Source organism: Mastomys coucha, unplaced genomic scaffold (assembly GCF_008632895.1).
Source record: "Mastomys coucha isolate ucsf_1 unplaced genomic scaffold, UCSF_Mcou_1 pScaffold9, whole genome shotgun sequence".
Classification (NCBI taxonomy): domain Eukaryota; kingdom Metazoa; phylum Chordata; class Mammalia; order Rodentia; family Muridae; genus Mastomys; species Mastomys coucha.
Window position 1 is genome coordinate 43,838,606 of NW_022196915.1, and position 27,200 is coordinate 43,865,805.

General features: G+C 44.9%; 1 protein-coding gene across 1 annotated transcript in view; it reads right to left on the bottom strand.

Annotated features, from left to right (window-relative positions):
- The window catches only part of Cryl1 (crystallin lambda 1), a 125,769-nt gene that overhangs the window by 21,755 nt on the left and 76,814 nt on the right, over positions 1-27,200 (bottom strand). The window contains exons 4-5 of the mRNA XM_031361798.1: positions 17,114-17,275; positions 5,002-5,196 (exon numbers count right to left, since the gene is read on the bottom strand). Coding sequence (XP_031217658.1) covers positions 5,002-5,196; positions 17,114-17,275 — 357 coding nt within the window. The remainder of the gene's footprint in view (positions 1-5,001; positions 5,197-17,113; positions 17,276-27,200) is intronic.

A 27,200-nucleotide genomic window follows, 5' to 3' on the forward strand; every position in this document is an offset into this window, starting at 1 on the left:
TCAAATGAAAAACAAGCAAATGGAGCACAGCAATGTTTAAATGACATACCACATGAGTGTGTGCATCAGTGTAAACATGGAGGATGCATCAGTGCAAACATGGAGGGCACACACAGGAGAGTGTGCACCAGTGCAAACTTGAAGGACAGGCACACAGGAGAGTGTACCATCAGTGCAAACATGGAGGACAGGCACACACAGAGGAGAGTGCACATCAGTGCAAGCATGGAGGGCAGGCACACATGAGAGTGTGCCATCACTGCAAACATGGAGGGCAGGCACACACATGAAAGTGTACATCAGTGCAAACAAGGAGGGCAGACACACACAGGAGAGTGTGCATCAGTGCAAACATGGAAGGCACACACAGAAGAGTGTGCATCAGTGCAAACATGGAGGATGCATCAGACACACACGAGAGTGTGCATCAGTGCAAACATGGAGGATGCATCAGACACACACGAGAGTGTGCATCAGTGCAAACATGAAGGACAGACATACAAAAGAGTGTGCATCAGTGCAAACATGGAGGGCAGGCACACACAGGAAGATGTGCATCAGTGCAAACATGGAGGACAGAACAGAGAGTCAAACACCACTGTACATTCCACAACTAAACACGATTATTTATCATTTAAAACCAACACTTTAAAATTTAAAAACCAACAAACAAAGGCCATGAGCAAGTGAGAGTTATTCCAGACAGGGCTGGCTTCATACCAGTGAATGAGCAACACAGCAACTTCTCTGTCTGCTTTTCCCATGTCATCATCAAAACATTGCCATGCTGGGTGGAATAAATAGTCTGGGTTTCCTCCAGGCCTGGATGGAACTTGCACTGCCCTAGCTTAGGGTCAGAACATGGACACGCTTGGCTTTGATCTGCTCGCTCTGAGCCACTTTCACACCCATGACAGGAAAAAGAATTACTCTTTTGGGCCTGCTGGCCTAGCACCAGAGTGCCTGGGCAAAAGGCTCTGAAGGCCCAGTTCTCACAGGCTTCCTTCACACCTAGGACCAAGGTCTACCAATGAACACCCCAGAACACCCCAGACTTGTGTGGAGCAGATGGAGCCTTTCCCACTTTCAACTTGCTTTGTGAATCCAGAGAACAAGGAGACAGAGAGCCCACAGTGAGCTGGGGAGGTGGGAAAAACCTCCCACATATGGAAGTTCATTCTGTTCTCTCAGTCTAGCCATACGAGGAAGTCAGCTGGGCTTTATGTGCAAAGAGAAAGTCTGAGCTGGGTCTTGTGGTGTGTGCCTGTCAAGGAGGAGCAAGTGGTTCAAGGCTCACACAGGCTGCATGATGAGTTCCAGACCAGATGGACCTTCTTTAAATGACCTTGTCTACAAAAGCCAATGAGGGAGGGTGGGGACAGGAGGAAGAGAAGGGAAGGGGAGGGAGAGAGGGGAGAGGAGGGGAAGACAAGCGAGGGGAGGAGAAGGAAGAGAAGGAAAGGGAAGGGGAAAGGAAGGGAAGAAAGGGAAGGGAAGGAAGAAGAGAGGAGGGGAAGGGAGGGGAGAAGGAAGAAAAGGGAAGAGGAGGAAAGAAAAGAAAGGGAGGGGGAGGGGACAAGAGGGAGAGGGGAGGGAAGAGAAGGGAAGTGAAGAAAAGGAGAGGAGGGGAGAAAGAGAAGAGAAGGGAAGAAAAAAAGAGGAGAGGGGAGGGGAGAAAAGGGAAGGAAAGGATAGGAAAGGGGAAGGAAGGGAAGGGGAGGGGAAGGGAGAGAAGGGGAGGGAGAGGAGAAGAGGGGAGGGGAGGGAGAGGAGAAGAGGGGTGGGAGGGAGTGCTAGGGAAGGGGTGAGGCTCTGCAAGGCTACTGACCAGCCTCAATTCTGTTCTTTTTAATATTTAAGCTTTGAGGCAAACATAGAAAAATCTCAATCCAAATTGAAACACCCCAATCAAGTTGAAACATCCCAAAACGTAAATTCAAGTTCAACTAGCTCTGTCCAGTTGAGTTGGAGTCACCTAACTCCTGCCTACACAGAAGGTCAGAGCACAGCAGGCAGATTTGCAGCAGGAGGGTGGGGTTCTGCAGAGTTTTTCTAATCCTTGCTGATTGCCCTGTTAGAACAGCAACCAGGCCACAGGTAGCACGGAGCTTCCTATAAAAGTGTACTCTGTAGTCAGGTACCCTTTAACCACCCACCCCCCGCAGGTACAGCACTGGGGTCCTATAGCTGGCACAGTGACTGTGGGGAGGACTTTCTCTAGAGTCACCTCAAGATGAATCCCAGCCCATCTCCAGCCCTATCACTCAGCTTTGGAGACCTACAGAAAGGCAGGAATCCGTGCAGACACCTAGAAGCCCATGCCAGCAGCTGCTTCAGCAGAGTGCCAACAGCGCCTGAATCTGCTCAAGTCCTGGGAGAAGAGTTAAGGAGCTGCTGCTACATTGATTTGGTGAAAGGAAGCACACATCTGGATTTACATCTATGCTTTCTGCATCCCTTCTGCCTCCCTGTCCATGGGTAGAGCCAGGGCCACACCTGTAGAGGAGAGATACACCTAACAACCTTCAAGTCACTTTTGCACTTGAGCACAAATTCTCTTCTAGAATCTCTTGAAAGGCAAGACTTTGGGTTGTAGCCCCACTTCATCAACCTTCCCATGCCTTTTCTGGGCAACACCAAATGCGTCCTGTCAGACCTATGATCCAGTCCAGGATCAGGCTTGAGTGTCCACAGCAGCCAGTGCAGAGGCACGTGTGAGACTTGCTTTCTTGGGAAGTCATCATACCGGAAACCTGTCATTCTGCCAACCAATAAGACAAATACATCGGCCCTGCCAAGAGCTCCTGGAAAAGGGGGGCAGACAGAACTAGCCGGTAAGGGCTTCCAGGAAAGTGAACTCAGCATCCTCTCCAGAGTGCTTGCCTGTAGCCATGCAAGGAGAGAGCCACAACCAATGCTGCTCAGATCTTCCCATCTACAATCAGTTTCACTATGTGGTCAAAACCAGCCTGATTTTTATGCACTCCTCCTGCCAAAGTCTACACATTCTTTCTGAAGTTGGTTCACAGCTTTCAGAGTCAACTAAGCAAGATTTAACTCAGAGCACTAACAACCCTACAGATCCAAAATTAAAGCAGCCACACCACTACTCCTTGCTATGGTGCACTGTAATACTGTTTTTTTCCTTGAGTCTGTTAGATCTCTGTCCTATTATTTTGAATAGACCTCAAAGAAGGGATTTTTTTTTTTTTTCGAGACAGGGTTTCTCTGTGTAGCCTTGGCTGTCCTGGAACTCACTCTGTAGACCAGGCTGGCCTCGAACTCAGAAATCCGCCTGCCTCTGCCTCCCAAGTGCTGGGATTAAAGGTATGCACCACCACCGCCCGGCAAGGGATTTTTTTAATGCAAGATTTCTTTAAAACATCCTGATACTGATTGATTTCTAAAACGTGCAAGGAGTGTGAGATGCCGGCACGTATCTTGTGGATGTCGAGTGGGAGGCAGATTTAAATACTGAGTCACAGCACAGCAGCTTGTGCACAGTAAGTGGGATCACATGATGACTCTAACAGGGAGAGTCAGACACATCATCCGCACCTGCTGAAGACTGGAGGAAATGCTGGAAATATAACACCCACAAAAGATGAGGTGCAGCTGATTTCCTGGTTCCTGTTCTGAGTGTTCTGAAAGGACCTGTGGGGCTACACCCAATGTGGACCGTCTGAGCCAAGCGCTGCCCTCCTCACCCAAGAGCAAGGCCGTCCCTCATACACTTTACCTTTATGTATGTGGCTGCTACATGTTGACCCATGAAAGAAGCTTGTCCAGAGCTGGAGATCTGACCCCTAGAGCCTGTGGCCCTTACCTCTCCACATCCTCAGGACCACTCTGTGTTCTCTCCTGATAGACAGATCTTTACAGCAATGTTTATGACAACATATTCAGCCACTAGTGTTCTCATATGTAAAATACTATAATTAAAGGATGAGGCCAAATCTATACAGTGAGCCCTTCACACCCGTGAGGTATTTCTAGGACCCTCAGGGATACTAATCGATGGGCAGTCAAGTTTATTACATAAATGGCTTAATATTTGTGAAGAACCTATGCACTCTTTATATATGCTTCTATATACTTCTTTTCCTTTTCACTTTGAAACAGGTTTTCATGTGGCTCAAGCTGGCTTCAAATACGATATGTAGCTAAGTATGACCTTGAACTCCTATCCCCCTGCTTACACCACAAAAAGCGATGGGATGACAGGTGCGTGCCATCACACATGGCCTCCACCATACCTTAGGTAATCTACATAGCCTGCAATAGTAACACAATGTAAGTACCGTGTTCACGGTTACACTGCACTGCTGAGGGGATGATAGCGCACAAGTCTGTCCATCTCCAGAAAAGATGCACTTTTTAATATATTCAGCTGTGATTAATTGAATGCACAAATCCTAGGTATATGTATATATATGGTACACACATGTATACATTTCATTATACACACACATACACATATATGTTCCTTACTCATATGTAAGGCAAACCTTTTACTAACAAGTTTAGCATTCATCATGGTTTTCCCCAGTTCTTGAAATAGACTGAGTCCTTTAAGGGGATACAAGTTTCCTTTGCATGAAAAGAATTCTTTTTCATCCTGAAAAGTTTAGACACCAGGAGGTAAAAATCTGTCTGTAGGAAAATGCAACGTGTCACACACAGGTAATTTCGTACAAAGGGCTGGAGAGAGTTTCTCATTGTGCCTTGTTATCAAATAATAATTTAGAGAGGGGAGTCTCTCAAACAGTGAACTGCTGTGTTGTATTCTGTCTCTAAACGGAATGTCCTGGGTCTCCAGAATACAGCAAGGACCTCTGAGTGTCCTCTAGCTTTCAGAGACCCAGAAAGTGACTCCTGCCCTACTCGGCTGTGGAGGTGAGGGAGGAAGGAGGGGAGGAGAAGAGAAGAGGGAGGGAGGGAGAGAGGAGGGAAAGAGGGAGGGGAGGAACAGGGAAGGAAGGAGGGGCACAGGGCACAAACCTCCACCAGTCTCCAGGCCTCACTGATGATGGCAAACTGCAGGCGGTTCAGGACAAAGCCGTCGATCTCCTTCCGGACTCTCACTGGGGACTGTCCAATCTTCTTCATCAAGGCATAGGTCCTGTCCATTGTGGCTGAAGCCGTCTCTGGGTGGGGGACTAGTTCAACCAACGGGACATAATACGGTGGATTGACCTTAGGAGGGGGGAGAGAAGAATAAGAGAGTCAAAGTCCACAGCCGACGGCCGGGTGTCGCTCTGGCTCACTCTACCCACCTATGTCAAGTGGCAAGTTGGGGGTGGGCAACTTTGGAAAGGTCCCTACATCCAAAGATAGGACTTGAGAAAGAAATGTATACACAGAACTGTTTGGTTTTGCTTTTGAAAAGAACACACAAGTGGCCCCTTGCCATCCTGTATACATTTATGGAGAACCCCAAGTCCTTCAGCTTCCCTAGAACAAGGTTTCTGTCTCAGTGACTGACATAACTTTACCCTTCTCCACTGTCTGGAACAACTTGCCCTTGCTAGTCTTCTCTTCTCAGGCTCAGCCACTCTCCTGTGCCTGGTTTTTTTGTTTTGTTTTTTTTTGTTTTTTTTTGTTTTGTTTTGTTTTGTTTTTTGGTTTTTTTTTTTTTTTTTGGTTTTTTGAGACAGGGTTTCTCTTATACCCTGGCTGTCCTGGAACTCACTCTGTAGACCAGGCTGGCCTCGAACTCAGAAATCCGCCTGCCTCTGCCTCTCAAGTGCTGGGATTAAAGGTGTGCGTCACCACCGCTCGGCCTCCTGTTCCTGTATTAAGAACAAGAACAGGAAAGCCAGGTGTGGTGGCTCTTGCTCATCACCCCAAAGCCTGAGAAGCTGAGGCAGAGGAAAGATAGACACTCATTTCAGTTGTGAGTTCCCTGATTCTCCTGAGGTACCTCACTCACTTTGGCAACCTCATGTTCCATTCTGTTCTGAAAATGAGTAGGCCACACAGCATCTCAGCAGCCTTGCACCTTGGGGTGGCTAGAGGCAGGAGAAAACCAGTGCTGTGGCCCTCAGCTCTGGTTCTCTTGGGTCACACTTGGTTCCTTGGCTATTTCCCTGTACTGTGCCAATCTGATCTGGGAGGAAAGTCCCTCAAATGGCTTTTCCTCTGTACACAGTGATGACTATAGATGATCACACAGATATCCGCCACAATGACTTCTAACGGTGTGTGTGTATGTGTGCCTATGCTAGTGTACATGCATACTTGCATGCATGCGTTTGTATCTGTGTGTGTGCATGTGTGAGTATGTGTGTGCATGTGTGAGTATGTGTGTGTATGTGTGTTTGTGCTCATGCTCAGGCATGCATGTGTGTGTGTGTGTGTGTGTGTGTGTGTGTGTGTGTGTGTGTGTGTATGTGAAAGGTACCACTTCAAGAAGGCAACTAGTCTACTCAAGGATAAGCTTTATTACTTTTTTGTTATTTTAAACTGTATTTTATTTTATTTGGTTTTAAAAATCAACTGTTGCCAGGCGGTGGTGGCACACGCCTTTAATCCCAGCACTTGAGAGGCAGAGGCAGGCGGATTTCTGAGTTCGAGGCCAGCCTGGTCTACAGAGTGAGTTCCAGGATAGCCAGGGTTACACAGAGAAACCCTGTCTCGAAAAACCAAAATAAATAAATAAATAAATAAATAAATAAATAAATATCAACTGTTGATATGAAATTCACTATGTAGTTCAGACTGGCCTCAAACTAACAGAGATCCCCCTTTTCAACTTCCTAGGTTCTGGGATTACAAGGATTAGTCTGTAGTTTTTTTGTTTGATTGGTTGGTTGGTGAGTTGGGTTTTTGACACAGGGTTTCTCTGTATAACCTTGGTTGTCCTGAAACATGCTCTGTAGATCAGAACTCACAGCTTTACTCACACTAGGCAAGCATTTTACCACTGAGCTATATCCCTGGTTCAACGTTAAATGAATAATTTATATAAATCAATGTCCCAGTCTAATCACCAGTCTCCTGCCAGATTCTTATAACATTACTTAACTTATGACCTTTTTAAAAGTTAAGATTATGGGGGCTAGTAAGATGGATCAGAGGGTAAACATCCTGCTGCCAAGCTTGACAACCTGGATTCAATTCCAAGGACCCACATACTGGAAGAAGAGAACCAACTCCTGAAAGCTGTCTTCCAACCTCAGCATGTGTGAACACACATGCACAAAGCACCTAAATATAAAAGTACTCAAATAAGAACATCAGGATCATTAAAAACTGGGAGGCATAACCACATCAGATGAGCTGTACCTCAGTGCAGACTGGAGAAGCTGGGCTCCAGGTCTCTGCAGCACGAGCGGCAAAAACAGACATGTGTCTATTGACTGCACGGAGACAGTTTATTGTGCTAATACATCATAGGGTGTGCAGTGGTGGGGATTGGAGAGGGAATGGATGTTTAAGGGGTAAACCTCCTTCAGGAAGGGAAAGTTTCCAAGATGGGTGCTCAGGAAAAGCACAAAGGTGTGTGTTTGTTTAATGCCTCTGAGCTATCCCCTTAGGATGGCTAAAGTTGGGTCAACTTTATGGTAGGGGTATGTTACCACAATTAAAAGTAAAAAAAAAAAAAAAAAAATCAGAAATTATAGCGTTCCAAACACCTCCCTTACCTCTAGCTAGAAATTCTGGTGTGATTTCCCATAGCCAGTATAAAAATTGTGTGGCAGGGCTGGGCATGGTGGCTCAGACCTTCAATCCTAGCACACAGCACTCAGGAGGCAGAAGTAGGTAGGCCTCTGAGAGTTTGTGGCTAGCCTGGCCTACACAGAGTCCAGACCAGTGAGGGTTATATAAGGAGACCCAGTCTCAAAACTAAAAAAGTGGTACAGCTATCAAATATTGGGCCCTTCAGACCTCCTGAACCTGAAACTACCTGCTCTCACTTTATCCACAAGCTATAAGAAGAGCTCCCCACGATGGATATTGTTACTCTGCCCAGAGCGTTTGACCTCTGACCTTGACGTCAGTCCCCATTTGCAGTTTGAGATAGTAGTGATAGTGCCTTGGGTCGATCGAGGTAAACTGAGGAAAGGAGAGCACAAAGTGTCCCAGAGGATAGAGGAAGCCAGCCTCAGATGGTGACGCCACTTCTAAGCCTGTCTGCCTGACTCGGTATTCTTCTCCTGAGTCTGACTAAGGCAGAGTGATTCCTGGTAACTCGAACAGACATACGCCTCCTTCCCCTCCTGGGTAATGGGGCCATGGTTTCCAGACAATGCAGGCCAGTCATCCACCCACAGGCCACAGGGGCCCCTCCTCTCAAGCTCCCTGGGAAGCAAGCTAAAGACCCTCATAGAAACATGTTCTAATCCCAGCCCTCCTTCAGCCAGGTGCCGGGATGCCTGGAAGCATGTGTTTGCCGCACATCAGGGCTCTTCAGTCAAGGGTGTAAATCAATAGGACTAATTTGGTGTCCAACCAGAAAGTACCCCCTCCCCCCCAGAAAAGGCACAGGGAGCTGGCCTTTCATTCCAGCTCCCAAGAGGCTGAGGCAGGAGGTCTCAAGCTTGAGGACAACTTGGACTTCATGGCAAGACCCTGCAGAATAAGAGGGTTGGGGGTGGCGCCCATTGGCACAGCCCTTTCCTAACATGCAAGAAAGCAGGCCCTTATCTACTCCCAGAAAGAGATGCCCAGCAGCTGATAAGGAACCTGTGTCCATCCCAGGATCTATGGCCTCTGTCTAGGCCACCTGGCCTACAGAACAGAGCACTGAGAGGCGCCATAAATTCCACCAGATACCTTGACTCCTTTACAGATCAAGAAAGAAAATGGAGGCTAAGTTTTTAAAAGTGGGGCCAAAATAGGTACAATGTTCTGTTGCTTGGTTGGGACAGTTGACACTGTAGGGTGGAAACAGAGACTGCCTCTGTGCCCCGCCCCTGCGTGCTTGCCTCTCTAAAGCCACCCCTACCAGTTGGGAGGAATACCAACTCTGGTTTCCTCCCTACAAGAAGAAACGTTGATATAAAATACATCTGAGGGCAAAAAAGGCCGTAATCGGGAAGGTGGGTGCATGAAGACCCCACCCCTTCTTGTGTAGCTCCATGTAGCAGATCTTCCGCAGCCTCTGAGGGGCAGTCCAGGAAGCCCTGTGCTGAAGCCCATCTGAGGTCTCTGTGCCGACAGCACATGCCCACTTCCCAATGCCTTCCACTCACCTCTGGAACAGAGGTGACCAGAAATCCTACCCTGCCCCTGCAGAAACGTGCTTGAGAACACGGAGCTGTCCTAACATGCTGGCTGAAGCCTCCCTGTGTGGAGGTGGAGGTCATAACCTATTGCAATGAGAAATACCCACTGTGCCAGGGCCTTGCGGGGGCATGACCAGGCTTCCTGTCCAGGCAAAGATCCCAGAGGACTACGGGGCTCAGGAGGTGAGCTCAGCCACTCTGGTCCCGTCTGTGGGGCTGGGAGAAAATGTAGATTCTCAAAGACTTGGAATGACTCTTGAATATTTAGGACTATCCAAATTATTCAAGATGGCACACCTCCCCTACATGCCCTGCAATGACAGAATCCAGAGATCCGACTTTGATCTGATCTGCTTTAGTTAACTCAATTTTGGTAAAAATAAATAAATAAATAAAATCAACTCTGTGTGTGTGTGTGTATGCATGTGTGTGTATATGTGTGTGTGCACACGTGTGCATGTATACTCTTATGTCCTGCTAGGACTGAGACCTACAGCCTTTTGTAGGCTGGGCAATTGCTCTACAACTAAGATACAGCCTGAACCCAGAGATCAATTTGGGGAGCTTTTATTTTATTTTATTTTATTTTATTTTATTTATTTTTAAAATTAAAATCTTACTCTGTAGCCTCATGTTAGCCTTGAACTTATGAATGATCCTCCTGCCTCAGCATTCTTAGCCCTGGAATTACAGGGGTAAACTACTGTAATTCTAGAGGACTTTGGATTTATGCTTTTGGTTTGTGATTTTTTTTTTTTAATTTTTGTTCCTTAATAATTTTTATTTATTTTTTAAAAGGAAAAATATATATTTGTTGAATTTTTGTAAGCAAAGAAATATTAAACATTTACTAAGTAAAATACTACATTATTTTTTAAAATCTTAAGAAATTATTATATGCCGGGTAGTGATGGCACACGCCTTTAATCCCAGCACTTGGGTGACAGAGGCAGGCGGATTTCTGAGTTTGAGGCCAGCCTGGTCTACAGAGTGAGCTCCAGGACAGCCAGGGCTACACAGAGAAACCCTGCCTCAAAAAACCAAAAAAAAAAAGAAAAAGAAATTATTATATGTAGTTTTTTTTTTTTTTACCAGTTTTTAAAATCTATTTAGAACATTAAACATGATAGAAGTAGAAAAAAAAATCTCTTATAAAGTCCTCTATTGTGACAGGAAATTGTGACAAGTTCCTGATTAGACAGAAACTGTTCCATCTCCAAGGGAGAATACTCAGCCGTGTAACTGTGCCTTCACAGAGTGAATTGGGTAGTGTTCCTTCTGTTTCTATTTTGTGGAATAGTTTGAGGCATATTGGTATTAGGTGTTCTTTGAAGGTCTGATAGACTTCTGCACTAAACCCATCTGGTCCTGGGCCTTTTTTTTTTTTTTTTTTTTTTTTTTTTTTGGTTGGGAGACTTTTAATGACTGCTTCTATCTCTTTAGGAGTTATGGGACTGTTTTGATGGTTTATCTGATCCTGATTTAATTTTGGTACCTGGTATCTGTCTAGAAAATTGTCCATTTCATCCAGATTTTCTGGTTTTGTAGTAGGATATGTTGGTTTTTTAAATTTCCTCAGTTTCTGTTGTTATATCTCCCTTTTCATTTCTGATTTTGTTAATTAGGATACTGTCTCTGTGCCCTTTGGTTAGTCTGGCTAAGGTTTTGTCTATTTTCTTGATTTTCTCAAAGAACCAGCTCCTGGTTTTGTTGATTCTTTGTATAGTTCTTTTTGTTTCTACTTGGTTGACTTCAGACTCGGAGTTTGATTATTTCCTGCTTCTACTCCTCTTGGGTGTATTTGCTTCTTTTTGTCCTAGAGCTTTCAGGTGTGCTGTTAAGCTGCTAGTGTAAGCTCTCTCCAGTTTCTTTTTGGAGGCACTCAGAGCTATGAGTTTTCCTCTTAGCACTGCTTTCATTGTGTCCCCTAAGTTTGGGTATGTTGTGCCTTCATTTTCATCAAATTCTAAAATCTTTTCTTCCTTTCTTTCTCTCTTTCTTTCTTTCTTTCTTTCTTCCTCCCTTCCTTCCTTCCTTTCTCTTTCTTTCTCTCTTTCCCTCTCTTTCTTTCTCTCTTTTTCTCTTTCTTCCTTTCTTTCTCTCTTTCTTTCTTTCTTTCTTCCTCCCTTCCTTCCCTCCTTTCTCTTTCTTTCTCTCTTTCCCTCTCTTTCTTTCTCTCTTTTTCTCTTTCTTTCTTTCTTTCCTTGTTTCTTTCTTTCTTTCTTTCTTTTTTCTTTCTTTCTTTCTTTCTTCCTTCCTTCCTTCCTTGACCAAGTTATGATTGGATAGGGCATTGTTCAGCTTCCATGTATATTATGAGCTTTCTATTGTTTTTGTTGTTATTGAAGACCAGCCTTAGACCATGGTGATCTGATAGGATGTGTGGGGTTATTTCAATCTTCTTGTATCTGTTGAGGACTGTTTTGAAACCAATTACATGGTCAATTTTGGAGAAGGTACTGTGAGGTGCTGCGAAGACAGTATATTCTTTTGTTTTAGGATGAAATGTTCTGTAAATATCTGTTAGATCCATTTGGTCCATAACTTCTGTTAGTTTCACTGTGCCTCTGTTTAGTTTCTGTTTCCATGATCTGTGCATTGCTGAGAGTGGGCTGTTGAAGTTTCCCACTACTATTGTGTGAGGTGCAATGTGTGCTTTGAGCTTTAGTAAAGTTTATTTTATAAATATGGGTGCCCTTGCATTTAGGGCATAGATGTTCAGAATTGAGAGTTCTTCTTGGTAGATTTTTCCTTTGATAAGTATGAAGTGTTCTTCCTCCTTTTTGATAACTTTTAATTGAAAGTTTTATTCAATATTAGAATGTCTACTCCAGCTTATTTCTTGGGACCATTTGCTTGGAAAAGTATTTTCCAGCCTTTTACTCTGAGGTAGTGCCTGTCTTTGGCACTGAGGTGTTTCCTGTATGAAGCAAAATGTTGTTTATGTATCCAGTCTGTTACTCTATGTCTTTTTATTGGAAAATTGAGTCCATTGATGGTAAGAGATATTAAGGAATAGTGATTGTTGCTTCCTGTTATTTTTGATGTTACTTTTATGTTTGTGTGACTATCTTCTTTTAGGTTTGTTGAAAGAAGATTACTTTCTTGCTTTTTTTAGGGTGTAGTTTCCCTCCTTGTGTTGGCATTTTCCATCTCTTATCCTTTGTAGAGCTGAATTTGTGGAAAGATATTGTGTAAATTTGGTTTTGTCACAGAATACCCTGATTTCTCCATCTATGGTAATTGAGAGTTTTGCTGGGTATAGTAGTCTGGGCTGGCATTTGTGTTCTTGTAGGGTCTGTATGACATCTGCCCAGGATCTTCTAGCTTTCATAGTCTCTGGTGAGAAGTCCGGTGTAAATCTGATAGGCCTGCCTTTATATGTTACTTGACCTTTTTCCCTTACTGCTTTTAGTATTCTTCCTTTGTTTAGTGCATTTGGTTTTTTGACTATTAGGTGATGAGAGGAATTTCTTTTCTGCTCCAAATAATTTTTATTTTTTAAAATTAAAATATAATTACACCATTTCTCCTTTTCTTCCCTTCAACCCCTCCCATGTACTCAGTTACATAGCCTCTTTTTCTTTGTTGTTTTACTATATTCCTAAATACAACATCCTCTGTCCATATACCATTACTCATATGAATGTACATTGTTAATATCTCAGGGCTGACTGCCTAGTATTGGATAATCACATGGGGGCCACTTCTTTGGGGAACACTGTGTCTCCCTCTCTTGGCATTCCTCAGTTGCCTGCAGTTCTTTGTCTGGGATTGAGGCTCCATGAGATTTTCCCTTCCATGTTAGTATATCTTTGGGTGTCACCTTTGCTCAGGTCCATGTTTGGGTCTTGAAAAACTTTATGGCTGTAGTTTCTCCAACATTTCTAGGAAACACAATGTCCGAGTAGACTTGTTGTTTCTCTGGATCCCCCTCTTCCATGAGGATTCCAGAACCTTAGGTGCAGTTGTGCTATAGATACATTCATTGGGACTGGGCTCCATGTGACCTCCTGTTCTCTGCATTTTAATTGGCTGTGGTTTTCTCTAAGAGTCTTTGTTGCAAGGAGAAGTTTCTTTGATAAGGGGTGAAAACTATGCTTACTGGTGGGTATAAGAGTAAGTATTTAGAGTGCTGCTAGCAATTATACTGGTTTAGTAAAGTGGTGGTAATATGCTTTCCTCCAAGGTTAATGCTTTCACTCTCCCTGAATAGTTGGCTAAGTTTCCAGTACCAGGCATAATTTCCTTTTTGTTGAGCAGGTCAATGCCCAATTAGACAGCTGTTGGTCACTGCCAACGTATGAGGGCCACTACTGGACCCTGGGAATTGTCGTGGAGTCCTGGTTATTACTGTGGTTCACAGGTATTTAGGACTATTGTTTGCTTCGTGTCTTGTATGTCATGCTCTGGTATCATGAAAGCTAGTCCTCATGGAGGACACTTTCAGGCCAGATCCATCTCTGGTCCTCCCAGCCCTGTGTCCAGAGTACATTGTGTCTTCAATATTTATTTTATGTTTGAACGAAGGTCTTGTAAATCCTGGCAGGCTTCAAACACACCATGCAGCTGAGGGTGACCTCCACCCCCTAAGATCCCCCTGCCTCCATTTCCTGAAAGCTGAGTTCCAGGCCTGTGCACCCCCACGCCCCCCCCCCCCCCCCCCCCCCACACACACACATCAGTTTCATACATTGTTAGAGAGCAAATCCAGGGCCTCCTCATGTGTACTAGGAAAGCCATTTATCAACTGAACTTGCCTTGTGCTGTTCATCTTTGCCTAAACAAAATAGAAAAGTCTTTTTGAGACTATACAAGTAATTCCTGATGTCTTTGATTTAATTGGTGTTCCTGTTTTATCTAACTTAAATGCAGAACCATTGATTAGAAATCAGCAGCTTTATACAAGCAAATGCCTTCCTCTGCAGTAGCCAGTGACTTTTTTCAGAGGAATTTTTGTGTGTGGGCGACATATGTCTATCACAGGAAAGGAGGATGTCATGGCCTTGATGCCTGGGTGCTTTCAGTTAATGTCCCCTTTGACTCTAAGGTCGCTTGTGTGGTTTGTACATGACTGTGGCCATTTCTAGTCTATGTCCTTTTGGTTCTGTGGCTGTGTCTCTGATGATCCATTGTCTTTCTTTCCACTGTATCTTACAATACAGCAAACCCTGGAGTCTGAACTGCCTGTGTCTTAACATTTAGTATCCGGTGGGCGTCCAGTTGTTCACCCCTTTTCTTCACACGGACACATCTGACACCTCCTCCCAACTGCTTCTCTTTGGAAGAAAATTTTGCATGTTCCCCACCCCAGCCCTGAGCCCCTCAGCCTTCAAATGCAACTCTACGTACTGCACTGTGGAGGCCCTTCATCTCCCAAAGCAGCATTTCCACTGCATCATGCTGCTGCTGTGTACCTACACTCACACAGCCCTTCAGAGTAACTCTCAGGATCCTCTAGAACATGGTTGGTGGCTCTTCACCATCCCCAGAATGTTCTGGATATCTGAAATGTTTTGAGCTCTGACACTGTACTCAAAAAATCTAAATTTTAGAGCTTTTCAGATTCAGGGGTTTTTGGATTAAGGCCAATCAATTGTTAAAGACTATGTAAATTCTGAAATACTCTTAGTCTCAAGCATTTTGGCTAAGGAATATTGCTGTGGTTTGGATATGAGATGTCTTGTGAGGCTAGATAGACAGCTCAGCAGTTAAGAGCACTCACTAGCTGCTCTTCCAGAGGACTCAAGTCCAATTCCCAGCACCCACATGGAGGTTCACAACCATCTCTGGCTCCAGGTCTGGGGGATCTGACTCCTTTTAAGGCCTCTGCAGACACCAGTCATACATGTGGTACACAGACACACATTCAAGCAATAACCCAAACACATAAGCAAAATATATGTCAGATACATATTTATATATTACATATACATTTATATACAATATATGCATATATAATATATGCATATATAACATATATACATATTATATATATATATTATATGATATAAAAAAGAAAAACAAAACCACTAACCATCTCATGTCTTTGAACATTGGTCCCCTCTTGCTGGTGTTGTTCTGGAAGGCTGTGGACCCTTTATGTTTTCTCAGAGGAGAGTAGGTCACTGTATTTGGGCCTTGCAGTTCATAGCTGACCCTGCCTCCAGCTCTTTCTCTTTCTAGAACCAACCATGTTCTAGAGGATCCTGAGAGTTACTCCAAAGAACTGTGTGAGTTTAGGTATGCAGCTATCCCCTCAAACCAAGAGCTAAGATGAACCCATCCTCCCTTTATTTGCTTCCTGTCAGGAATTTGGCCAAATCAACAAGGAAAGTAGCTAACACAGATGTCCAGTCTCTATTCTCTAATCTTCCAACCTCCTCCTGCGTGACCACCCTGCACCCCCCACCTCAGTGTGTGGGTTCTCCCGGTGACATCATCATGACCCCATCCCCACATACTCCTGCTTGCTCCTGCCCAACAGCCTCAACTTATGTGATACCTCAGTTCCCAGCACAGCTCTCATCAACCTAGCCAGACTGGTCCTGTTCCTCTGTGTAGCTTTTGGCTGCTAATGATACACAATAGGCCATCATATTTATCATGGCTGGAGCTAAATTAGCTTTCCCACTCAAACAGACTGTCCTGGTTCTTCATGGTTGTGTTGAGTTCACAGTCAGGACTGCAGAATCATTCACTGACAACCTCAGAAAGACTTACTGAGCCCTCCCTCACCAGCTAATAAGAACCCATGGCCCAGCTCACCACATAAGGTGTTTCGTGGTGAAGAAATGTGTTTAGTCAGTTACAGTGGATAGTGAAAGGAACATCAGGGAAGGTTTCAGCTCGGACACCCTAAATCAGAATTTTGACACTGACACCCATCAGATCTGCATCTTAACAGATCTGATCCTACTGTGAATAACACAAAGCAAGTGATATATCTACAAACTCCTGCATGGCATGTACATTTAAAATCAATCTCTCTCTCTCTCTCTCTCTCTCTCTCTCTCTCTCTCTCTCTGTGTGTGTGTGTGTGTGTGTGTGTGTGTACATGTGTGTACATGTGTGTACGTGTGTACACATGAATGGGTAAGCTAAGCATGTTCGTGAATACACTTGTGCTATAGCTACATTTGGAGGTCAGAGGTCAACCTTGGGTGTCCGTCTTTGCCTGTTTGAGAGAAGATTGTGTGGCTTGAAACCGTGTGCTCAGGGCGAACTGGCCCTCAGGCTTCAGGGTTCTCCTGTTTCTACTTCCTATCTCCCTGTAGGGATTACAGAAGCACACACTACTATTCTCAGGGATTCAAACCCAGGCCCTCATGCTTGCAAAGCACATACTTTGTCCACCTAGCCACACTCCCTGCCCCACCCCAGCCCACATGGACATTTAATACACCATATCCCTCCTCACCCCCTGAACCCACGTGGATTTAATACAGCACTTCTCTAATGACTGCTAGCCCAGCAACTAGCCCTATACCACATGATAAGTACCTGGAGGGTTAAAGCAGTAAATACTGCTTGTTTTATGCCATGGCACCTTAGACAAACAGATAAAATTCCAAAGAATTTTTGGGTCCTATTCTTTTTCTTTAATGATGATATTGCATAATCCTAAATGTACACAAAACTACCAAGCTGGATAATATTGACTAACAGATTGTGTGGTATGTGGATTATACCTCAATAAGGCAGTTTAAGGTATTTGCAGATCCGGTGCAATGTATTGCCCTTAAAAAAGAATGAGATACGATCAAGTGCTAAACTTACCACCCTCCCTGGGGCTGGAGTGCACCTTGGTACTTGCCTAGCATGTGACAGGACCTGGGTTTGATCTCCATCACCACAAAGGAACAAACAAACAATATACTCACAGGATGAGCCACGATGCACTGCTTCACATGTGCCAAGCCCGCGAACAGCTTGGAGGGCAGCAGACAGGAGCTGGAGCTGCTCAGGATGACTCGGTCATCCACGATGCGGTCCAGCTGGGCAAAAATCGTCTTCTTCAGCTCTAGGTTCTCTGGAACGCACTCCTGAAAGGGACGCATTTAGATGCCTACTTATGATCAAGATAACAGTTGGGCTGTGTTGGCTTTGTTCCCAAAATGAACCAATTTGGAAATAATGGATCTAGGAACCCATAATCCCACCATGGAGCAAGCACCTTGAGAACAATTGAGGCAGGAGGTGTGCCTGGCTTTTCCCTGGGTCTCTGCTTCTCTCCATCCAAGGAGGCTATAAAACACCTTTCTGCCTTTCCTAGAAACTGGTCACAAGACCCTCTGCAGTAGGTATCCTGAGACACACAGGAGATAAAGAGGTACCTTAGCTTTGAAGATGGGGACCCAGACAGGAAGAACCTACCTAGAAAGCCTTGCTCATTCCCTAGTCTATAACTATTGGCTCAGAATCCCTTTGTCCACACTGTTTCCTGAACATTCACTCTTCACTCAGCTGTAAAACCACATGGGGTGCTTTGGATCCAACGTCTGACCAGCCCTAAGCTGCATAAAACTTTATGAAGGTGCGTGTGTGTTCTTATAGGGCTCTATTTTGTTTGTTTGTTTGTTTGTTTTGTTTTGTTTTTTCTTTTTTGTCCAGACAGGGTTTCTCTGTGTAGCCCTGGCTGTCCTGGAACTCACTCTGTAGACCAGGCTGGCCTCAAACTCAGAAATCCGCCTGCCTCTGCCTCCCAAGGGCTGGGATGAAAGGCGTGCGCCACCACCGCCCGGCTCTATTTTGTTAATAGAACCTTAGCTATAGAACTTGTCAGAGGATAGAAAAGATTGCCCAGGGTCCCCTGCAAAGCACAGTAGGAGTGTAAGAGCTGAAGAGACTCCTGGCTGAGAATGATGAATGCAGGGACTCTTGGTTTTAGACAAACTCTCACCCTAATAAACTCTGTGGGAAGGCACTTGGGGGTGACTCCCATTCTACTTCCCAGAATCAGGGCAGCGGGGAACCTGCCAACTGAAAATTCTCATGATGGAAAATCAGGTAGCCGATCCTACAACAGAGTTCACAGGAGCCCTCCCTCCTGCACACTGCTCTGAACCTGGGTGCTTTCATCAGGGCATACCTCTCCTATCTGCCCCCACCATCGCAGCCAGGATCTTCAAGGGGGAAAATCTCATCCTCTTACCAACAAAGGCATTGCACCTGCAGCTCCCCGGAGGCACCCAGGACCCATTTCTAATTGGGAGTCCTTTTGAAAAAGACCTTTGTTTCTAACAATTGCAGAGTCCTAATGGGGTGGGCAACTGGATAGAGAAGATAGAGGAGTGCATTTGGATTAATTACTGCTGATAACAACCACTCTGAAATTCTAATTACAGGGCTGGGTGGGCCTGAGATGGCAATCAACAGCCCGGGCCGGCCACAGGTAAGGAGTCTTCCTGAGAACTTGGGGTTGAGGAGGACAGCTCTGGATGGACGCAATGTGAGAAAGCACCCCCCTGCACTTATGGGGACGACACTGAGGGTCCCCACTTTTACCAAACCAGATCCCGGCTCACCTGGGAGGCAAGGTACCCCCAACATCCCTTTATGACATTCACTTTCTTTTCACAATGACCAAAGAGCCAACAATTGGAATCAACTGGGTGTTCCTTAACTAAAAAAAAAAAATCTCAAGCCCCTATGCCTGACCTAATACGGGTGGGACTGAGGTGCCTGCATTTTTCACAAGCATCCCGGAGATTCCCAAAGCTCAGAACTATTCTCAAGTTCAGCTCCAGAGACCAATGTGATCTTTTTAAAAGAAGGAGTGGGTATGCCCCACATTTGGGATTCTATCAATGTCAGGATCCCCTACCTCCTAGGTCAGTAGTATTTAACCTTCCTAATGCTGCAACCCTTTAATACAGCTTCTCATGTTGTGGTGACCCCCAACCATAAAATTATTTAGTTGCTACTTTATTACGGTAATTTTGATACTGTTATGAATCTTAACATAAATATCTGATATGCAGGATATCAGTTGAGAACTGCTGTCCTAGCTGCTCGCCGCCACCAACAGAGTCGTACTAGCACCTTGGTCACTTCTATAACTCTAACCGCCCAGTCAATGTCACTGGGACGTTTCATTTATGTAACATTTAAGGAAATGAAAAGAACCCCAAGAGACCAACTACAGAAATGCAGTGTCGAAGTGATACCAGAATTACTCCTCACAAATAAAAAATGTCAGCAAGCCTATAATCCCAGCATTTGGGGCGTAGAGGCAGGAGGATCAAAATGGTCAAGGGTATTGGGACAGTGTGAGATTGAACAGGGCCACACTGAGCCTCAGAAGACTATGTAACAGACAGACAGACAGACAGACAGACACTCACAGGAAATAACAAACAAATAAAACAGAGGCTAAAGAGGTGGCTCCAAGGTTAATGGCATGTGTTGCTCTTGCAGAGGACCTGGGCTCAGTTCCCAACACCTACAAGGTAGCTCACAGCCGTCAGTAAGTCCAGTTCTGGGGCATCCAATGCCCTCTTCTGGCTACTGCAGGCACTAGGAACACACAGGTGCACAGATATGCACACAGCCAAAACACCCATCACAAAAAATTAAATATTTTTTTAAAAAAAATATTTTAATTTTATTCAAAAGAGAAGGGACCCACACTGTGTCTGTTTATACTTTTTGAAAGTATAATCGGACCACATGAAATTTTATTAAGATCCAAAGGCCATATAAGCATCACATCTCAAACTGAGAACTGAGTCATTTAAGAACTGAGTCATTTAAGAACTGTAAAGCCCATTGTGTTCTGTCCCCTTATCAAAAAAGGAAAAAGAGCTACAGTAGCTGGCTGCTCCTATTGAGTCACTCCTGGATCAGTTAAGTCTGTGAGGTGGGTTCAGTTTAAATGGAGCCTTGTAGTCAAGCCAGAGGTAAAGACCGACCTGGAGCTCCTGTGAGCCCAAAAAAGAATGGACTCATTGTGCGCCTTCATGCAGATTCTCCTCTGAAATTCTACGCCTTTCTCCAAATCGTTTGATCATGACAGAGGCAAGAAAACTTGAACCAGAGGAAACCCAAACCTGCTACAATTATGTAAGGGTTTCCAGTGGCTTGTTGGCTTGAAGTTTGGTTGCCCTTGCTGTTGTAACCCAGTTGTGTGAGATGGATGGAGTCACAGGCCTCAGGCTTCCATCCATGTCATGCGCTGGGCTCAGCTCCCTGCCATCCTCCAAGGTGGCTCATTTTAGTCAGGATCTCAGACCCCAAAGGCTGCAGCCCTCCTTGCCCTGAAGGGCTGCTTAGATGGGTCAGACAGCTACGGCAAAGGAGTGCAGATTCTCACTCATCTCTCATCCACACCCTCCTGCTTCTCCAGTCAGTCTGCCTTGGAGAGGCGCATTTCTATAAAAAGCTGCCTTATGTGAAGCACTTCCGGTGGCTGCCATCACGAGTCTCTGTGTAATTAAAGTCTGAGCACATCTCCCTCCTGGTTTATTATTGTTTGTTTGTTTGGGTTTGCTTTGTTTTGAGGGAGTGGGAACGAACACCACGTCTAACAAATGATACAGTCATACACAACCAACACCGCAGGCATGCCCACTTGGGAAGTAGATTATGACAGTACTTAATTGTTAATTAAGAATTCTTAACGGTTGTCAAAATCAGCCTCCTTTTTCTTTCTTTTTTTTTTTTTTCTTTTTTTGCTTGCTTGTTTGAGGCAGTGTCCTGTAGCCAAGGCTGACCTCCCACTCGACATGTAACCAAGGCTGATGTGAAACTCTAGCCGCTCCTGGCCTCCCCCCACCCCCTCTGGTTTATGCAGCATTAGGGATCTAACTCATGGCCTGACAATTGAGCCACATTCCCGCGACCTCTCTCAATAGCCTACAGACGCAGACAGTAGATGAGGCTAAACTTCAATGTTGCTGCCTTTTCCCCTTCCCTTCTCAAACAGAAGAAACTGAACAATGGAGTTACAGGTATACGTTTTTGGTTTTGTTTTTTTACCATAACGTTTATAAAAGTAAATCACAAGCAAACGGCAGTGTCTGCTTGTTAAAGCTAACCCGATTGTTGAAGCGCTTTCAGGGCTGTACTTGGGCGAATCTGCACAAACACAGCAGGTCAGCTCACTGGATGGTTCCCAGAGAGAGCGCAAGTACCTGCTTTTCAAGTCCTGCCTGCTGGCCACAGGACACACATTCCCACAGACAGCTGCCATGAAAGGCAAAGATGAGGTTTTGTTGAGTTTTGATTTTTTTTAATGACACCCACCCCACCCTGCCTCACCCAGTCACCCCACACAATTTAAATAGCATCCCGTGACTCATGTAAAATATCTAGATGAAAATTCCAATGTGCTTTCCAAGAAAACCCACATATGGCTGCAGTACCTGAGGTATTTTACACACAACATGGTTCTAAGAGCGGGTTTGAATGCGGAGGAAGACACTCGGGAAGGCCAGGGAGCGAAGCTGACAGCGCTCCATGGAGACTGCGGGGCTGGAGGGGAGCGGACCGCAGACCGCAGACTGAGAAGCAGTCTTGACACTAGTGTTTAACCTCCCGTCTGATCACCACCGCTGCTTTCTCCTCAGTGTTTTCCCCCAAGAGCACAATCCTTAAAACCGATCATCAGGCAGACAGAAAAAGGGAGAGTGGAGGAGAGACCTGAAAGGAACAAGGAGTTTCCCTGCTCCGGAAGAAGTGGTGTCAAGAGGAAAAGCCGTTCATTTTCAACACCCAACCTCTCAGCCAAAAGAATGGTACCCTGCCCAAGCCAGGAGCTCACTTATCCCTAAAAATCAAGTTAAAGTGTTTTTGGTTTTTGGTTGGTTGGTTTTGAGGGTATTACATGTGCTCACTCTGCTAGCCTAGAAGTTTCCGCGATGATCCAAAACAAATTACACCCAAAATCTTCCCAAGGGAAACAGCAGAGCAGAGCGGGCGGGAGGTGGGGGAGGGGGTGGGGAGGCAGTGGGGGACAATGGGCACTGCTCGCCCAGCCGCCAAGCAGTCAGTTCCCGGAGCTTAGGTGTTCTGCTTATAGAGATTAGCACACAGTCTGTTCTAAATGCAGTCTGCCTCCAGTGACCTCACAACACCGCAGAAACAAGGGTGGCTCAGCCCCGTCCCTCTGAGTGCCTATTCCATCCTCATTCCAGGGATGCTTTTGTACCTTTTATGTGATCATTTATTTAGAATTTAAATGCTTGACATGAAAAAAATAATAGAATCAAACCATTTCACTTACATCCCTATGCCATTGCTTTAGGGTATTTCTAGTATTTCTTAGGAGGAAGAGGTGACGTCTAAGTGCCATGTGCTAAGCCATTGTACGGATGGAACTTCAAGGGAAGTGACATTCTTAAATAGGAGTCACTGAGGTTTCTTTGTTCTTGTAGGGTGGTTTTGTTTTTGTTTTGGGATTTTGTTTGGTTTGGTTTGGGTGTATGTATCTGTGTGTTTATTTAGACAGGATCTCATGTAGCTCAGGCTAGCCTTGAATTTAGGATGACCATGAATTCCTGATCCTCCTGTCTCCTCTATCTACCTCTCAAATGTTAGGATTACATGTATGAGCCACTATACTTGGCTACAAGTTGCTTATACTTAAAAAACAAAAAACAACAACAAAAAAAACCTTGCCCAACCACAGTAGACCAGACCAGGATCTCACTCTGTACCCCAGGCTGGTCCAGAATTCACTAGGTAGCCCAGGCAAACCCCATCTCTGCCTATGGCTGTGCCGCCATGCTACATTTTAAAGAAGGCACTCGGCTATTTCCAATGAGTTAAAAATCCACACTGTAAGGCTACAACATTTGTTTTATTTAATGTTGACGGCCAGGTGCCCGGCTTGCCTCTCTTCCTGATTCCTTATCCATTTGATCTGTTCTCTTCACCTGTGCACTGAAGAGAGCACACACACTGCTCTTGGCTTGAGGCCACACCTCATGTGTCCCGGGCTGGACTCCCCTTGGAGCTGAAGACTACCTTAAATTTCCCACTGTACAGGTGCTCAGCACCAGGCCTGGTGGTGTGTGGCGCTTGGCCTGCTACAAGCTAAGCAGGTACTCACCATCCTCAGCCTGATTGTGTTGTGTGATTTCATCTGGGATAGAATCTAGATGGATAGCTATAGCTGGCCTGGAATCCAGTATGTAGAGATGCCTGGCCTCCAACTTTTGGAGATCCTCTTGCCTCTCAATGCTGAGATGGCACCCACACCACATCCCTCACTCACCTCCATAAAGAGAGAGTCCTAATTCTTCCTGTTATGTATTGAATACTTGTTTCTTAAAAAAAAAAAAAAAAAAAAAAAGTCTTCTTTTTGAAAAAAAAGAAAGAAAGAAACCACATTGATTTTTCTTTAATGGTCTTACTTGGTGGTTTTGTTGGGTCAAAAATTTCTACTACGTGCCAGACATGGAGTAAAACACACATAAACCCAGCATTAAGAGCCAGAGGTAACTAGATCAGAACCTTGATGCCACCCTGGGCTACATGAGACTTGTTTTAAAACATAAAACAAGATTTGAAATGTCTAATACAAGTATAGATATTCAAACCCTCAATTTCTAGTGTAATTCTTGTCTCTGTCAACATGAATAGCCAAACATGAGTGTTTGATATTCATATGGTTGTGCTGTAGGGCAGAGACAGCCATTCATTGGTCCAGGGTCTTAAACAGGATCTCACCAAAGCCATGAAGTTTCCTTGAAAGTAGCAAGAACATAGGGTAAAGACCCCATGTTGATGACCTACCTCACAAGGTTCCATAAAACTGAGAGTGTAGTGTGTGGCTGTGTGTTATGCTAGGGTGTGTATGTATTGGTTTTAGGTCATAGTTGTTGATTCACAACTCCTTATCCAAGGCCTACTGTAGAAACTTTAATGTTCTCCTGCCTTTAGCTGGCCATAAAGAAATTCTCTGACCGTTCCTGACAGATAGTAGGTTACATCCCTCTTTCTAGAAGAGTCTTGCCTGTAAGGAAGAAATGCTGCATGGAGCAGTCAAGCCTCCTGCTGGGACCCTTGCTTCTATCACACTTACTCACAAAGTCTCCCCAGTAATTCAAAGGACAAGCTCAGATGACCTGTACTGATAAGTAGGTAGGAAGGTGTGGAGGGTGCAAGCCCAAGGGAGGGTCTTCTGACCTTGCCCTGATACCTCAGCCTATACATCTCTTCATCCACAGCCTTTATAATATGTTTTACAATAAACCAGCAAAGACCTTTGTCTGTACCCTATAATCTGATAGGACAAATTAATCAAACACAGTCATCTGTTGGACTACGGGAACCCTGATTTATAAGAAGTGCAGAGAAAAAAAATCAGGTGGGCCTGGGGGGCCTACAGCCTTAAATCACAGCAGGGAGAGGCAGAGGTAAGAAGTTGTCGGAATCCTGCCTGGCCTACTAGTTCCAGGAACAACAACTTGTCTCAAAAACAAACAAACAGAAGAGGAAAGAAACCAGGAAATTCTGGAAGGCTTGCAGGGGTGGGGAGCAGCCTTAGGGGTTCTGTCTACCATCCACAAGATTGATCACACTCTAATTCCAGACAGGTAGATAGAACTTTCCCATCAGACTTAGGCAGTACAGCCTCCAGCCAGCATCTGCTGCTGTGGAATTCGCAGCTTGCCTGGTGGGGGGGTGGGTGGGGGACCACACCCACTTCTGGAGTCTGTGTTGACTGTAAGAATACAAGAAGTGTCACCTTGTGACTGACACAAACCTCAGTCTTGATGCTTTATCTTCTCCCATCAACAGAGGAGTGGAAACAGAGACCGCTTCAGATAAGTGCACACGTGTGCTCGTTTATGGGTTTGTCTCTATGACAATTGGGCTACAATAGAATACAACTCAATATAGTCCCCACCAGGGCTCCCCACAGCTTCTAAGATAGCTATTAAAACAAGAAAAAAATATTCTATGGCCCTGAAAATATGGGTAAACAGTTTCATTCCAGGGAGAGAGAGGGAGAGAGGGAGGAAAGGGGGGAAGGAAGGAGGAAAGGAAGGAAAGAAGGGAGGAAGAGAGGGAGGGGAGGAGGGAAGGAAGGAGGGAGGGAGAAAGGCAAGGAGGGAGGGAGGGAGGGAGGGAAGGAGAGAGGACACTGCCAAGTTGAAATAAACTTTTCTCACACCAAACATGCAAAAACATCTGATTCTAAAATTATAATGTGCTGGAACTGTGGTCCTCTCTCTTCAAGATGATCCTACATAGAACAAACCCAAAACATCCTTTTCAGTGAAGTACGTCACTGTCAGAAAGTTAAGAAAATCATCAGTTTAAGAAAAAGTAACGCATGCCTTTAATCCCAGCACTCAGGAGGCAGAGGCAGGCAGACCTTGGACTACAGAGCAAGTTCCAGAGCAGTTGGGGTATACAGAGAAACCAGGTCTCAAAAACCAAACCAAACTAAAACAATCAAAGCATCAGCATTGGAGCAGGTGCTGGGGTGGCAGGGTCAGGGGTCACGTCAGTGTCTGGGTAAGGGTTGTTTCAAATACCTTCTGGAAAGGCTGGAAAGACAGTCCTTTAATCCCAGCACTTGGGAGGCAGAGGCAGGCGAATTTCTGAGTTCGAGGCCAGCCTGGTATACAGAGTGAGTTCCAGGACAGCCAGGGCTACACAGAGAAACCCTGTCTCAAAACCCACCCACCCCCCAAAAAAAAGACAGTCACATTTAAAAGCCATAGTCCAGACATCAAGATCCAGGGTCAGTGAGAGACTCCATTTTCAAAAACAAAGCAGACAGCTCACAGGGTTGTTCCCTAGGAATAATGGGGACGAGAGACAGACCAGTGTCCCTAAGAACTGAAGGTGAGCCTCAACTCAGCCCCAGTTTCAAGTACATTAGGGAAGCCTGCCTCCAGCCTCCCTGTCTCTAGAGACAGAGCATCAGCCAGAGCCTTGGCTTTTATACTGGTACTGTCTCACAATTAAACAAAAAAAAATAAAATAAAATAAAATAAAAAATAAATAAATACTAGGGACTTCTTGGCTGAAAAACAAATGAAAACAGAGACAGAGCCAAACGGCATTCAAAGAAGGTATTCTCAGATGTGTACTTTGACATAACAATAAATAATGTGTTTAAAAAAATTAAAAGGTTTTGAACATTCTCATAATGAGACTATCAAAAGAATCAAATGGAAATTCAACAACTGAAAAATACAATTAACTTCAATTAACCTAGAGGATGCACTTCGAAGCACATTAGACTTAGCTAAAGAAATGAAGACACATCAGGATAAAATATCCAAACTGAAGAATGCAGAATACAGGAAGAAGCAGGGAAGATACATAGAAGTGCTAAGAGGTGCTTATATACAAGTAGGTACACCCAGAAGAGGAGCTGGAGCAACTGTGTGTGGATGGGGGGACACAGGAGAGGTAACTTCTGAGCCTGAAAAGGAGTTGCTTTAGGTGTTTGCTTGGGTTCCTAAGGTTCTATTTTGAAGCATTTATTTGTATGTGGGGGACAAATGTGCACATGTGCACATGCAGAGGCCAACCTCCACTTTGGTTTTTGAGACAGCATCTCTCCCTCAGACCTGGGACTCGCTGATTAACCCAGGCTGGCTTAGCCAGCAAGCCCCAAGGATCATCTTGTCTCCACCTACCCAGTCCTAGGGTTACACACAGGGTCCTGGGGATTGAACTTGGGGTCTCATGTTTTCAATGTGGACACTTCCAGAACTGAGCCATCTCTCCATTCTTTTTTAAAGACTTTTTTAAGGTCCAGCTAGCCTGGCACACTAAGCATGGAAAAACAAAAAACTGTTTCAAACAAGGTAGAAGGCAAGGCCTGACATGTGAGGTTGTCTTCTGACTTCCACGCATGTGCCGTAAGCACGTGAATACACACACACACACACACACACACACACACACACACACACACTTTTTTAAAAAGCTATGACTATGGAGCAGAGACTGAAGGAAGGGCAAGCCAGCCTAAATATAGCTATCTCCTGAGAGGCTCTG